The sequence below is a fragment of the Stegodyphus dumicola genome, chromosome 3, assembly GCF_044657685.1.
Source record: "Stegodyphus dumicola isolate Sdum_Otavi_A_Nest chromosome 3, ASM4465768v1".
Classification (NCBI taxonomy): domain Eukaryota; kingdom Metazoa; phylum Arthropoda; class Arachnida; order Araneae; family Eresidae; genus Stegodyphus; species Stegodyphus dumicola.
Window position 1 is genome coordinate 169389671 of NC_140770.1, and position 17071 is coordinate 169406741.

General features: G+C 30.6%; 1 protein-coding gene across 4 annotated transcripts in view; it reads left to right on the forward strand.

Annotated features, from left to right (window-relative positions):
* LOC118194573 (guanine nucleotide exchange factor DBS-like) overlaps positions 1-17071 on the forward strand; it is a 381336-nt gene that overhangs the window by 339658 nt on the left and 24607 nt on the right. For all 4 annotated transcript variants that reach the window (XM_085813601.1, XM_085813600.1, XM_085813602.1 and 1 more), the window contains 4 exons: positions 1526-1618; positions 1757-1876; positions 9063-9260; positions 15125-15226. In XM_085813601.1, coding sequence (XP_085669727.1) covers positions 1526-1618; positions 1757-1876; positions 9063-9260; positions 15125-15226 — 513 coding nt within the window. The remainder of the gene's footprint in view (positions 1-1525; positions 1619-1756; positions 1877-9062; positions 9261-15124; positions 15227-17071) is intronic.

The following is a 17071-nucleotide window of genomic DNA, read 5'->3' on the forward strand; positions in this document are numbered from 1 at the left end:
CCCCACATCAGAAAAATCAAAGATCCGGCGCTGCCCTAGTGTGCTATGAGGTGAATTGAAGCAGGACAGTCTATCAAAGATGTAGCTCTTTTTTTTACTGTTGATCAATCAGTAATTTCTCAAATGTGGAAACGTTTCCAAACAAGTCAAACAAATGTCCAGAAACCTGTGCTCAGTCAACCAAGGGATACCACCCCTTCTCAATTGGTATATTGCTGCAATAGCTAAGCAGAATTGATAAGTACCTGTACAACTATTACATCCGTGGTTGCAGTGTCACTTAATAAGATAATATCTGTGCACTGAAGGCTTCATGTTAAAAGTGCCAAGTGCTTATGTTCTACTTACAACTCACTCCAGAGGAGTAAGACTAAAGTTGTGACATCAACATCTCAGTTGCACTATCTTAGATTGGCACAATGTTTTGCTCTTGGATGAATACATATTTGCCTTAAAATCAGAGAATGAATGTATAATGGTCTGGTGAAAACAAAGTACATGGAATCAAGTCCAGAACATAATCACACATCCAGTGGTGGCAATATCGTGGTTATGGGCTGGAATTTCAATTGTATATTGTACCCAAGTACATATGTTAAAGATGGGTTCTGTGGCAGTTGTGTAGTACTGAGATGAAATCCTACAGCCCATTGTAAAACTCTATGCTGCAGCAATTGGTTTTGATTTTCTGTGCATGTGTGATAATCCCCATCCTCATTGAAGCCAACATCATTAACAAATAGCTGAAGAGTGAAGGCATTTTTTCATATGGAGTGATTGTCATATTCCTCCAAACTTAATCCCATTGAAAATCTTTGGGATTGCCTTGGGCATGCTGGCTTTGCACACTGACCTCCTCCAGCCAATCTCCGACATTTTGAAATAGCCTTAATTGGAGAATGGCCATTGCTAATATCTGTGTTTGTTGATAACTTCTTTGAAAGCATGGTTAATCACTGTAAAGTTTGCATTTTATGTGCCAGATGATCACATACCTTATTAATATAAGTTTTGTTTGTTTTCAGCTTTGAGCATCAATTTTCTTATAACCCAAATGTGATGCCATTATATAACTTAAAAAATTATTGTTTCCCTTTTTGTACTTAATGTTTGTTTTCTTTGCTGTATAAACATTTTCTGGGTCCATAAACATTTACATAAAATATGTATACATAAACATATCTGTAAAAACATTTTCTTTGTCCATGTTCAACTTTGGTGTTAATCAAAGCTTTTTTTCCCCCTTATTACCATCATACCCTTTTGGAAGCCAGTGTAATTAAGGGGAAAATATTTTAGCTATGTATCTATATTGTCAGCTGTTTTAATCTGGCAAATAAGTTCTTTATTCATTTATAATTTAATAAGTTTATTAATTTAAGTTAGTATTATTATGTAAGTTTAATTTTTCTCATGTGTACATGTGTATGACAGAAGGAATTATTTGTACTTCAAACTATCTAAAAGAATGAAGTGTTTATTTAAATAATGTCTTAAGCTTATTTATTGTTTACTTTTAAATTAGGAATGCCAAAAAAACCTTGGTCATAAATTGCCTCTTGGTGCCTATTTATTAAAACCTGTCCAAAGAATTACCAAATACCAATTATTACTCCAGGTTAGTATCTAAAATTCATAGATGTGCTGATATAAGTAAACAAATTTTTAATTAGTATCAGAAAGTAACTTGATTATACTTAATAAACATTTTATATTCTAATTATTTATGTTATCTTTATATACTATTTTATTTTAGGATTTGTTAAAGTTCTGTGATGAGAACATTGTAGAGCTTAAAGAAGCACTAGATACTATGCTCACTGTATTAAAATATGTTAATGACAGCATGCATCAGGTTGCAATTACAGGGTTCCATGTAAGTTCTCTTACTGTATTTTGTTTTCATTTTGACTTTTTATATCTTTATGACTTAACTTTTTGTATCCTTTATATATAGAGAAAAAGAGAGATCAGTTTGTAAAAATAAATCATTATTTTAAAATAATTGAAAAATACGTTCTGAAGTGTTTAGATGTGTTGGTTATTTGAATTCTGGCAAAGCATGCGAGAGATGTCTTCATTTAGAGCTTTTTAAGGGAAACTAGCTAGGATTCATTGTAGATGATGTCTCTTAGTTAGGCTTAGCTGATATCATTACCGTAGATCTATTAGCACAGACACAATTATTATCTATTATCTAATAGATCTATTAGCACAGACTACTGGTATTCACACAGTTTATTTTAATAAACGAGATGATATCAATGAAGGTTATATTAGGTTATTGGAGTATGGCAAAGGGCATATAGGGAACCCTTCATGCAGGACTTTCTAAGGGAAACTGATATTCATGTTACACATGGAGAAAACTACAAAAACTAAGCATGGGGCCAGCCATTTTCCTGGGTTCAAACTTGGGATGAATTACCAGCATTCAGCTATCTTTACTGCTCAGTTGTATAATAAACTATTCAGTTCATTCTATTTCATAATAGAAAATGTTGTTCGAACAATTCTTTCAGTATCTAAATAGTATATTTTTTAAATAGATCATAAGCATTCTTAGTTAAATTTAAAATATTTTTTTTAATGTTTTTCAAAAATATTTGTTTAATGTCTGTATAAATGTTCAGTTGAGAACTATAGCATAATCTTTTATTCTAAAGCTCTAAATTTCTATGACTGTTAGGCTATATGGAGAGGGTGCTGCAATATTAAATTATTGGAGATGTGGTTACTGTTTATTTCTTTTCTAAATGCCACCACCTGTTATTTATCCAAATGAAATATTCTTTCATATTTGGCAAGCTTTAATACTATAAATTTTGAAAACATTATAATTTTTTGTGTAAGCTTTGAATCATTGTCTTCAGTTTATATGAAAATACTTTAATTCCTTTATTTCATTCCTTATTTCAAATAACAATATATAACAGGATCCTTTTAAAAGAACCTCAAATTTTTGCTACGATTTTATTTTTTCAAAATTGTATACATGTACATTATAGTGACCACTGTAAAAAGAACTGTCAAGCACAAAATGTGAAACATGAAAAATGCTATCATTAAGAAAGAAACAGAATGTTACAAAATAACATTTATTTCTTGCATGCATCTTTTTACATACACTTATTTCTTGAATATGGTTTTTGGTAGCTATAACTTTATTGAATGCTTTTCACAAACATCCATCATTATTGTTAAATAAATCGTTATCATATGAAGAAGCAAGTCGAAAAATAAGAAACGTATCTTTTCACATTTTTTATTGAGACTTAACAACACGTGCACAACATTACAATGGCATCCATAGCTCGCACACAGAGAAGAAACTTGGTGTTGCCAATATGGTAAATATAAATGTACCAAACTAACACGCCTCCTTTTATTTATATTTACTAATTACAAATAAACATAGATATAAGCAACCTTTTCATCTTTACCATTTACAATTAAGCATAGATATAAACAATAACATTCAACACTTAACACAAATTATTTAAAAAAAAAGTTTCTTTCATTAACTTAAATGTGAAAATCAAAGTTAAACACAATTTAGTTTACATAAGGACATTACCAAAATCTATTTAATTTCAAGCAAAATATTTAAATAAACATCACTTAAATAAACAGTATACAAAATTTATTTCAATTTCAAACCTTTTCTGAATTTCATAAATTTAATCTTTCCTAAAGACTTAGTAAAGATATCTGTAATATTTGAATCTGAATCAATCTTTACAATTTCAATTACTCCATTTTGAACATTTTTGTGAACATAATGATATTGAACTTTTATGTGTTTTGAATTTTTAGTGAAGTTCCCATAATTAGCTAGAGCTCCTGAATTATCTTCATACTAAATTTTAATGGGGTGAGTTATATCAGCAAAAACATCATTCGCAACATTTTTTAAGAAATTAATTTCTGTCACAGCCTCAGATAGAGCAATATATTCGGCAAAAGTGGAAGATTTTGTCACACAATTTTGCTTTTTGGATTTCCAGTAAATTGGATTACCAAATAATTCAATAACAAACCCAGTAGTTGACTTTCTGTCAACAATATCACCTGCCCAATCAGCATCAACATAACAAATTCATAATATCAGTTTTAAGATTTTTACTATAGGTTAATTTTAGATGTTTTGTTAAGTACAAATACTTTAAAACTCTCAAAGCATATTTGAAATGCATCTCATCATAACAATTTTGAAATCTACTTAAATAATTTACACTGAAAGATATGTCTGGTCTAGTACCATGACTAATATACAAGAGTGCTCCTATTAGATTTCTATATTTGACATTTTGATTTAAATTAGATTGGCTTAGTTTAAGATTGGTCTCCATTGGTGTATCATAAAGCTTTGAATTTTCAATGTAATACAGTTTAGCTAAAGATTCAATATAATTTTCCTGCCTCAGTGTTAAGATATTACTTTTCTCATTATCATATTCAATATCAATTCCAATGTAGCTTTTTACTTTATTTAAATCCTTCATTTTAAATTTATTATGTAGTTGTTCCTTAATATCATTAATTATCCGAGTATCTCTGCAACATATCAACAAATAAAAGTATATATACAAATACATCATTTTCAGATTTTACATAAAGACAATAATATATTTACTTCTACGAAATCCTAGACTCTCAATATACTCGTTAAAACATTCATACCAAGCACAAGGGCTTTCTTTCAACCCATATAGTGCTTTCTTTAATTTATACACTCTATTCGAATTATCATTATAGCCTTGTGGTTGTTTAACATATTCTCAGACACAACATAACCATTTAAAAAGGCAGTCTCAACATCCATTTGATGAATATTTAACTTATACTGACAAGAATATGAAAGTAACAATTTTAAGGTTTGCATCTTAATGATAGGGGAGTAAGTATCCTCAATACTATCTTTTTGCTAGAAACCTCGAACCACTAATCTAGCTTTAAAAACATTACCTGGTTTTCTTTTGAATACCCACTTCATATCTAGAATTGCTTTATCCTCTGGTTTAGTCACTAGTGTCCAAGTGTTATTTTTAACAAGACTGTTCATTTCACTGTCCATTGCCTCTTTCCAGTGTCCAGCCTCACTGCATGTTGTCGTCTCCTCAAAGTTACCTGGAACTGTAGCATCACAAAAATTTGCACTAACACAATAGTACCCGAATTCTTCATGAAATCGAACTGGTGGTTTGATTTGCCTTCTTGGTCTCATTCCAATTTTTGTTTCATCTTCATTTATCACACTCTCCTTGGAGTTATCATTACTCGATTCATATGACACTTCTTGAGGCTCATTTTTCTTATTTGTATCATCATTCTCATCTTCATCATCACAACCTACACACATTATGTCTTCTTCAATAATGTCAACATGCCTGGCAACTATTATTCTATTATTCATCAAAACTCTATATCCAACTTCTGTATATCAAAGTAAAATTCCAAATTCAGCCTTTTTATCCTACTTAGACTTTCTCCTTTCTTCTGGTATTCTTACATACACTCTACTTCCATATAATTTCAATTCACTAGCAGATGGTTTCCTATTGAAAAATATTTCATATGGTGTCTTCTTTACAACAGTATTTCTTAATGTCCTGTTTTTCAAATAAGCAGCAGCTTTAATTACTTCAGGCCAGTAACGTCTGTCAACTTTTGCTTCGGCTAAAAGACATCTTGCCATATCCATTATAGTTCTGTTGTAACGCTCAGCAGTACCATTTAATTCATGGCATGACTTTATCTTGAAACCTTTCTCTCTTGCCAATTTGTAAATCTTGCTATTCATATATTCACTACCATTATCACATCTTAGTTCTTTGATAGTCTTCCCTGTTAAATTTTGAATTTCATTTACATATTCAATTAAGCAATCAGAGACTTGATCCTTAGATTTGATACAATAAATTTTTGCCAACTTGCTATAATCATCAATAAAACTCACAAAGTATTTCTCACCATTACATCCACTTGTTCTGTGAGGTTCATTTACATCTGCATGTATAATCTCCAGAATATCTTCTGCTTTTCTGCTATTATTCTTGAATGGTAAATTGTGCATTTTACTTTCAATACATATGGCACACTTCATATATTCGGTATCAATTTCTTTAGGGATTCCTTCTAATAGCTGATCTTTGCACATAATATCCAGATATTTAAAATTTACATGTCCAAATGAACAGTGCAATTTTTCTTTTAACGTTAACTTACTGTTGGTCAAATTTGCAAATATTTTACTGTTTTTAACATAACTCTTTACTTTATATAATCTTTCTTCTTTCTTTGCTATTGCTACTAATGAACCATTGACATCATATATTTTAGAGAACTTTTCTTTTGAAACTATTTTATGATTATCAGTAATCTTCGAATAACTTAATAAATTTGCTTTCACTTCTTTTACATAAAATACATTCTTCAATGTTATGATAGATTCAGAGTTATATACAGGAAAAGAAACTATTATATTGCCAACCTTTGTAGCTTTCAAAATCCTTCCATCACCGACTTTCACTAGAATAGGATCCTTCAATGTGATTTGCTCTTTGAAATATTCATCACTGTTTATAATGTGGTCTGTGCATCCACTATCCAGTAACCAATTGATTTCATTTTTATTCGTCACAGTATTTGCACTGGAACTTGTCATGTTACTTTCGATAACAGTGGAGTGAAAACTATTGCCTTGATGACTGTTTATTTTATGGTTAGAGTATGCTCCACGTTCACGATGTCCACTAAAAACACGACTACGTCCTTGATTGTTTGAAGAACTTCGACCACGATAATTAGTGGAGCCATTACCACAATAGTTCCTCTGATGGACATGCCAACAATTCTTTTTAATGTATCCAGGTTTTCCACAATTATAACAGACATTCCCTTGTGGTCCCGATTTGCTTGTTTCAATTTTGAACGCATTTGATTTTTCTGCTGGTGCACAGTCTTCATAATCATTTTTCTCTTCAAGTAATTTAGATTTGATTTTGCTCTTTAGGTAATCCACTGTTCTGTCCTTCTCTGGTAATACATCTATTAAGTCACCAATGTGACTGTAATTTGAAGGTAGTGCTCTTAGCATATAGTTAAATTTTTCTTGTTCCGTTACAGTGGTGCCAGCATGTTTCAGCTTGTTCGCATACTTCTCAAAATCATTGAAAAATATATTTACATCAGGATAATTTTTCAGTTTCACACATTCTAAGTTATTTCGACAAACAATTTGTAGAGATGTTGAAGTTTTTAAATACATTGCATCAAATTTCGTAATTATATCAAATGCAGTCTCACACTCGTGAATATATTCCAATTGCTTGTTTGTTACAGCGCCATAAATGTAATTTGTAGCTTGGATATCCTTTTCTTCCCATTTTTCCACATCATCGTTTTCACTGACTTTTCGCTGAACCGCATCTTTACACTTTTTAAATTGAAGAAATTTCATCATACGCACTTTCCAATTAAAATAGTCCGAACCATCAAACAGCGGTACTCCAATATCACTTCTTCTTGTACATGCCATTTTTACACTAGTACCGGTAACTTTTAAAACAAATTATAACTAATAAATTCTTCATTCATATTCACAAACCACGAGAACTGCTACCATGTTAAATAAATCGATATCATATGAAGAAGCAAGTCAAAAAATAAGAAACGTATCTTTTCACATTTTTTATTGAAACTTAACAACACGTGCACAACATTACAACGGCATCCATAGCTCGCACACAGAAAAGAAACTTGGTTTTGCCAATATGGTAAATATAAATATACCAAACTAACAATTATACCTAGTTCAGTTAGGCTGTTTGAAACGTTTTTAATTGCTTCTTCCACCATTTAATGAACATGATTTCTTCTGCCCAAGAGTTGGCAAACTGTGATGATGTTAGAAGTGGTGTCTGGGAACCATAACATCAGTTTCTAACAAAAATGCCTTTCTTCAGTCTGCAGTTTTTAACATTGCATCCCGTTTATCTTAAAAGAATACTGATTCCCTTTTTTTAAGTGCTTGGTAAATTGGAAATGTATCTCTCATTCAAAGGAATGATCATTGTGCACTTTCAGTTTATATGTGGTGTGTAAAATTTCTTGAAAGAACAAGTTGTGTGCATGAGGTGTTCAGTAAGTTTGCTTTTTAGTTGGTGATCAACTTTGGTCATTAATTGTGAAGGCAGGACCAGTGCTAGATGTTTTACACTACCTATACTAGATGTGGGTTCAAACTCTGGCTACTTTAAAATTTTATTGCCTAGTTTCATCTTAAAATATAAAGATTTTGCCTTCCAGTGCAGCCACATGTCCTGTGTAGCCCACCAGCCCTGTACGGAGGTGATGATTCTGTTTCATAATGGCCACTATAGCACACAAGATATTGCCATTTTAGCATGCAGGATTTTTGGAGATACAAATTAGTTTTATCTCCAAAACATTTTGCCTTTTATTTCCTTATTCCATATCCGTTTCAGTCATGTCAATTTACCTTGTATTAAATTGTGGATGGAGAGACAGCATTAGACTTTTTACAGCCCATTGCGGACATACATATGGAGATAGTATATGAAGATAGTGTTTGCTGAAATTCTTTCAGTTACAAACCTAATGCCCTTTTCAAATGCTTACAAAAACTTTCAATCGTATTTAAAAAAAAAAAAAAAATTCTTTTTCATTAGAATTAATAATTATGATGTATAACTGAATCATTAGTATGCAAGTACTGTATTCTTTTCATATTAAATCTATGTACAACCTGAGAATTAAAAAATATATATATTTCATTAATTCCCCACTGTTTTCATGATGATCATGGACTGAAATGTAACAGTATTAACCGTATCATTTCATAGTTCAAGGTAAAGCACGTTATTGTATATTTTTTAATTTAGGGTTTTTTTCTTTGATACAAGTGAAGTTTTCTTTATAGAGACTGAATTTGATAGAAGAATATAGATGAATGCTTTCAAAATATTTTCTTTAACACTGCATGAGATGTGTTTATTCATAAAGCCTTATCTTTATTTACTTTTTTTTTTCATTCTCAGGGATGTTTGACTGACTATGGTCAGCTTCTCCTCCAGAGTCCATTTAATGTGTGGGTAGAAAACAAGAAGGACCGCATTAAAGAATTACGTTTCAAAGCTCATCAGCGATATATATTTCTGTATGAAGGATTGGTTCTGTTCACGAAAAAATATGGACGTGAGGAGAGCCCTAGTTATGCATTCAAAAATTCATTAAAAGTAAGCATCACTTAAGGAGTATTAATTCTTAATTCTAGCAAGTTTAAATGTTTTCAAAATGTTTCAGTCATATTGTGTTAACCCATTAGCCACTGGTGTTGCGTTGACGCAACGGTCAAAATAAATGCATATATAAATATAACTACCTAAGATATTTTATACCAGCAGATGATTTTGTGTAAGAAATATTATGAAGATTATTTCTGTAAAAAATATTTGCCTTCAACAATCATTTTGTTTATAATAATTAATCTCATACTTTAAGCAAAATTTTCGACCAGGTATTTTTGCTGAAAATATTTAACGAAAGAATCGCCGTCTTTATGAGTGATCTATTTTTAGTCAAGGTCACCGTTTATCAGAACATTACATCAGTCAAATGTTTATATTTGTGTTGGGAAGGAAGGGAAAACAGGTGTTGCGTTGACACAACGTCAGCAGGAAACGGATAGTCAATCTCCTTTTTCACTCATTCCTTTCGATGTTCTGGTTGTTTAAAAATGCCTAGAACGAGGTATCTTACATTAGAAGAGGCCCTTCAAAGATTTTTTGATGAAGAAACAGATGATGATAATGTTAATAATGACCAGAATGAAACTGATATTGTTGTTGTCCCCCCAGAAATTGCAGAGGCTAGTGACGAAGAAGAAAGGAATGGCAATGTTTCAAATAATGATAATGATATTTTACCAAATGATACTGCTGGTGAAGTTAAAATTCACATAAGAAGTATGTTTCGGCCTTATAAAAGCAGTTACAGTCATACTAAAAAGTTTAAAAAGCAGAAGACGGAAATCTTGAAGTGGATAAAAAAGGAACCGTTAGTTATGTCTCTCAGGAAGAACATGAAAAAAGAGATAGAAGAGAAATTATAAAAGACAAAACACAAGGTAAAACTAGTGCACAGATTTTCGATTTTCTTTTTGGTTTAGACATTTACTCTCTTCTCGTTGAACAAACAAATATATACGCTAAGCAAAAAGGAAAAAAAATGCCCAGAATTTATTGCATCTGAAGCCTATATGAGAAGATTTATTGGAATATTATTGCTTACAGGATATCATTCCTTACCTCAAGAAAAAATGTATTGGTGTTTTGATAAGGACATTTCTGTTACTGTTGTATGAGAATTGATATCATGTTTGCAGCACCGGAATATGAAGCAGAATTTGCATTTGACAATAGTCAAATTGACAATACTGATAAATTATATGAGGTGAGACCGTATCTAAATTTACTAAATATCACCACTTTTTACTACTGGAAATATAAAATCTCTTTCAGATTTCAGACACAAGAATGCATTATTCCTTTTGCGAACTCCTATTGAGAGTGTAGAATTAGCCAGAAATAGATCAGCAAAACAGGAAGACCTAGTAAATTCAGCATTCAAAAACCATTGCATGGAGATGGTAGACATTTTATCGTAAAGTCTGTTGATAACAAAAGACTTTGTTGTAAAGAGTACCATAACCAGACTGTTTATAGATGCAAAGTATGTAATGTAGCTTTACATCATGATTGTAATCAAGCTTTTCATGCTTGAATCTTTCAAATGAAATAATCTGTATTTGTAAAAGAAATACGATGTATATTTTAATATTAAATTAATTACAAGTAAAGTGATTTGTAGATTTATAAAACGTTATACAGCTAAAAAGTAATCCTGCGCTCCACTCAAAAGAAACATCACACGAGTACAATCCTATTCACTAAACATCCGTAGTCTTATTCCGCTGACGTTGCGCGAACGCAACACTCGCTTTTTCCACAGGTAAGAGCTTTTTTTTTTTATTTATTTATTTTCAATGTAAATTTATGTTATAGATTCTTAATTTAATATTTGTTAATATTTTCATGAGAAAAGAAACATTCCTTGTAGTTTTGGCAGTTAATGGGTTAAGATGAGTTAAAAAGTAAAATAATTATACTGAACTCCTCTAATATATTCTCCTCCACCCTAAAAAGTATTTCAGATTGATACTTGGAAATAAAGAATTTGCAATCTTTTGGAAAAAATATGTAGTTTTGATGCAGTAAATCTCATTGGTTAATGCTTGGGATGAAGTTAGAAGATTATGTTATTTTTGTTGTGGATAATCTCACTTGTCTGAATCAGAACAAGCCTGAGAATTTTATCTTGAAAATTAATAGAGATGAAATTGAAATGAAAGGTATGGCCATTATGGGTCAATGGAATATGTAGACTAGCTATTAGATTATGTGAATAAATTAACTTTATTTTAATGGTGCAGCTTTGTTCAGTGTTTGCCATACTGTCTGAAAAAATTAAAGCAATGTTGATTTAAAAAAAAAAGCATTAAAAGACATATCTATTATTTTTAAAATACAGTTAAAGATCAAAAACCCATCAATCTAAAAATCTTGCTGCCTTTTGGATATCAGGCTTATATGGCTGTATATAGCTTTGTGGATTTTTAACAACACACTATCACTAGATTTTACTCATTCATTTTGAAGCTGGCTGCCATACTTTATAGGTTACCACTTTTATAACTGCAGCCAAATATATAATTTATGAAAGTTGCTACCCATAACTATAGGTCAGCCCTGTTTGTTTTAATTGAACTGACTACATTAAATATCTAATTCCACTTATGTTTTATATGGAAGTAAGTTGTAAAATAATCTCTTTTTATCATCATTATAAATGTCTTTCGTAATTTATTAAATGCAGTTTAAATTATCATTTTTCCAACAGGTTTCTGAGTTTTTAGCTGCAGATTTGATGCTCATTTATCTTCCTTATTATGTCTTATCTTTAATTAAATTTTCGATTCAAACATTGCTAGGATCATCTAATTCACTTAACCGAAAATCCTTTACGTATTTAGCCCAAAGGGCCTTAGCCCAGAAACGCTATTAATTTCATTTTGGCATTTTGCATTGATTCACTTTTCAAACTGTTGCCACCAAATACTACAGCCCTGTATTATATTTAAAGAAATTAAATAATGAAGAATTTGCATAAATGTATGTGTGTTTCTCACACTGTGATAAAATGACGGTACCTAGAGCCATCAAATTTTGAATAACGTACATATCCACCTGGATATGGGAATCTGGAAGCCCAAATTTGGAATTTGTTTTGTTATCTATTTCACTATTTCATGTTTTGTAAAGCATTTATGAGTTTTTGATTAAGAAACTCAATGATTTCAAAGTGGGCAATGGCAACACTATGCGGGGAAAAAAAATTTTTTATCTCCAGCGTGCAAGACCATGTATTGGAAATTCTAAAGATATGCTCATTTTAAAATTATTTTGGGATATTGCTCTTGAATTGAATTTTATGGTTTAAGTGCAAAGAGCATGATATTTAATAAATCAAGGTAGCACACAAAACGTTAAAAAAAAAAGCTCCTTTGGACGTAATGTAAAATCTGAAAGCTTTCAGAATTTTTCTAAGTTTGCTTTTGTTAATTTTTTTATTTTTATTATTTTTTATTTATAAATAAAAGTTTTCTTTGTGCAAAGCAGGCTCGTGCTATATCCACTTTTTTGCAAATTGAAGATTTTTATATATTCTGTATTTTACTTCTTTTTTAAATGCAATGCCATTTCAGTATATGTGAGTTTTTGTTTATTATCATCCCAGTATACTTTTTAGCCGAAAGAGAATGGCTGAGTTGAAGGCTTGAAACCATTCCTTTGAACTTGAGAACTAGAATGGCAGATGGAATATGCAGCATGGGCACATGTTTTATGCGATCAATTACTCAATCGTTTTTTATGACTACTTCTGAGAGGAAAGTAAAGTGATATTGAATTGTTCCCGAGCAATACACTTTATTTCATGGAAAAATGGGTTTTTCTTTCTTCTGAGTTTAAAAAAAAAATACACATAAATGAAAGTTAGATTGAGCTTCATAAAATGTAACTGAAGTTAACATTATTTTCAACTGAAACAGTTGAGGGTTTTATAATTTACTCATATGTGTTGAAAATATATAATTATCAAATGTACAAACCTATGACCTTTGCTAATATTTACAATATAATGTTGCTATCACTGGAACACTTGCTGCTGCTGCATTAATGGAAAAGAACCAAAATTGCAGTTCCCATAATCTAGTTAGATTAAAACATGGTAGAATTCTTCATTAATTATGAGTAAAAATTAAGCAATTTCTGGAAAAATATGTATTTGACTGTAGTCATAAAAGCATAATCTGTAGATTATGGTAGCTTTAATATTGAGAAAACCTGTAGTCGATAACATGGCCAGAGGCCATTGCATATTTCTGCTGATATCTGAAAGGCTGTATGAATTTTAGACATAGCAAATATTTTGTTTCTTTAATACTGTGCATTATCTCCGTATTCAGATATTTTGAATAATTATCAAAGTAATTCTGTAGTTGAGGAACTGTAGTCTTCCTTAAGTGTCTTTTTGTGATGTAATTGGTAGTACATCCGGCTAGCAATTTTAGAATCCACAGTTTGAAGACCAAGAGGAGCATGGCTGATATTTTCACATTCCTAATTCTGAAGAGACTGACTACCTTGCTCTAGAGTGGTATCTGACTAAAATGTCCATAATTTGTCACCATCTATATTTGACCAACTGAGTCTCATATCCCTGTTTCCATTTGCCTTTTAAATGAAAAGAATATAATATATTTTTACTTACCATAACCATGTGTGCTTGTGGTGTAACTCAAGGGACCCCAACCTTTTTTCCCCTTGTGGACTCCAAAGTTCTAACTTTAAGTATGTGCACCCTCCATAGATGCATGTGTATTCTTAAATGAAATATTTATTTGTAGGAAACTAAATGCTAATAATTAAACAGTTCCAATATAATATAAATATTTTTAAATATATTTTTAATTATAACATTGAATTTATATACCTTTAAATATTTATTTTATTTATTTCGTATTTTCTGCATAAATACAGTGTTGGTGTTACTAGGAGCAGTACACCCTCTGGCACAGATTGTGCAATGACTGCCAGTTGCTGACATATTTCTTCGTTTTTGTATACTTCAGGGAGCATGAGCCCAAAAATTCACTAGTGATCTTAATATTTACTGTTTGTGCAACATTAAACAAGGAAGGATTGAAAAGGAGATTGCAAAATAAAAATTAAAAGGAAAAATTAATAAATGGACTTGGAATTCATATTCTTAATTTTATTTTTCATGGAGCGCTCAGCTTGCTTATTCCAAAGGTCACCAATGCTTCTAGGTACTTATGGAAACATAGTTCACTAGATCAGTAATATCCAATTATACAAACAGTAAGTTTCACCACAATGATACCAGTTACTCACTATTGAATGAAATGAGTACCTCTAATTAATTCACCTTTCCTAGCAAAGTTGTTGCTTAAATAATTTTTTCTTTAAAAATTATTTATGAACAAGTTCTCCCACACGCATTAACTAAAACAAGGTTTCAGAAAATATGAGTATCTTCTATCTCCAATTTTCTGGACTTTTCTATTGCAGTTTAATTTATTGATAATATTTTATCATGCATTCCTATTATGGACCCCTGAAATACAATGTTTATCTTGTCATGTTCCTCAAAGCTTCTATGGATTCTAATTGGAAGATACTGGTGTAACTGATAACATGTCCATCTAGCAATTGGAAGATTGATTCAAATCCCAGCTAGAATATAGCTGATATTTTTTGTTTCCTGCTTGAAAGTTTTATAATACTGAATGCATAGCAGTATATTATGCTTTATCAAAAATGCATAAAAGAAAAATGCATTTGAAATTCAGTTTTTATTTTATGAGAATTTTTCATGAAACCTGATGTACATCATAATATTTTTTGTATTATGTGTAATACTATTGAGACAAATAAATGCTTATATTTTTGTATTTCAGACATCACAGATAGGACTTACTGAAAATATGCATGGTAGCAAAGCTGAAGGAAGGAAATTTGAATTATGGCTACATGGAAGGAAACAAATATATATTTTGCAGGTAAATTCTGTGTTTAAAATTGTGAGCTTCATATAATGAATAATAAAACTTTGCCTTAGAAAATTTTTATTCTAGGCTCTTGCACTGCCAACTGCCTAAAATAGAAGTTTCAAAGAGAAAAAAATATAATGATTTTAATTAATCCAACTAATACAATGTCATGGATCCAACTCTTAATAATAATTGAAATTAATCTGTATTTCATGCTTTTAATTCACTTAGTTTATTAATTAAGAACATAATAAATTTGAAAGAAACATCAAACATCTTGCACTTCGCCAAATGGTAACAAACTGCCATATGGAAATAAAAATATTTTTATTGGACAGTGGCAACATATTTCTTTTAATTTTTTTGTTCACCCAAATGGCAGGCACAAGTCTCCATAGGCATTGGCTCCTACTAAGGCTGGAAGCTATGGTCACTTTATTATGCAGGCACCTAAAGTGGGCCATTGTTGCCTTCTATGAAATTGTTATTTTTAAGACGATTTAGTTAAGACAATTTATATCCATGCCTTCTTCAGGATTCAAACTCAAGCCTTTCAGTATGGCACTCAGAGTTACTAACCACTTTCCTATATGGTCAGCCATTTCTTTTAAATTCGCTGACTTTTTATTAAATTTGAAAGACAAATATCTTATGTTTTGCCAAGTGGCAGCAAACTTCTATATATCACTGAGTTTTCTAATTAAATTTGAAGCATAAATATCCTACAGTTTGGCAGGTAGTAACATAAAGCTTTTATATTGGTGAGTTTTTAATCAGAAGTTTCTTAAATTTGCACAAAATAGGAAATGAATAAGAAACAAATTCAAAATTTGGACTTTGATGTGCACGTGTTTGGACAGAGTACTACATGTTTTCAAAATTTGGTTGCTCTAGATGTCATTGTTTTTCTAAGGTACAATGAAATACATTCTGATGAACTCAGAGATTATGTGATTTAGTATAGCTAATGTAAACAAACAGTGTAGATGACTCTAACAAAATCATTCTTCCTCTTCTTCTCTTGTGGAATGTATGTCATTAAATTTTAAAGGCAAATATATTGCATTTTGTTGTTCTTTTTGCATTTTCACATATTTCTTTTATATTACTAAGTTTTTGAAGTAAATTTGAAACAAATATTTTATGCTTTGGCAACACAAAGCTTTTAAAATGCTGATTTTTTAATCAAAAGGTCCTTAAATTTGCACAAAATATGAAATAAATAAAAAATAATATAAGAATTCAATGGCTTCAAGATGCACATGTTTAGGTGGAGGAGGATTATGAATGTTCAAAATCTAGTGGCTTTGAGCACTGCCATTTTACTGCAATGTGAGGACAAACAAACATGCATACAGATTTTTCATTATTTAATAGCAGAGATTATACTTGGTGAGGTAATATTCAATAACATTTTACCCCAGTGGATCTAACAACATCAATTGTTTTATTGTTTGCTATAATTTTAATAGTTTACTTGTCTTCAGAATCACAAAAAGAATTTACCATTTCATCTTTCATGCTAACTTTTAAATTTTAAAGTTTTTTTTTAAAATAAAAAAGCAAATTTGAAGGGGAAAGAAATTAAACATCTTTCTCTCGGAGGCACTTTTTTTCTACTTTTTGTCTACTTATATTTAGTATTTTTTCCAAGGAATTAGATAAATGATATAAAATTGACATAAATTTTAGTTCACCTTTTGAATGTTATTATTTGATCTGTAATGCATTTGTCACTATAGTGAAAATATTTTAGTGATTTTTTTCCGGTTATTAACATTTTATAATTGGATAAAAATTTATCAGGTAATGAATATAAAAGTTACCATTATAAGTAGCACGGGCACATTTTGC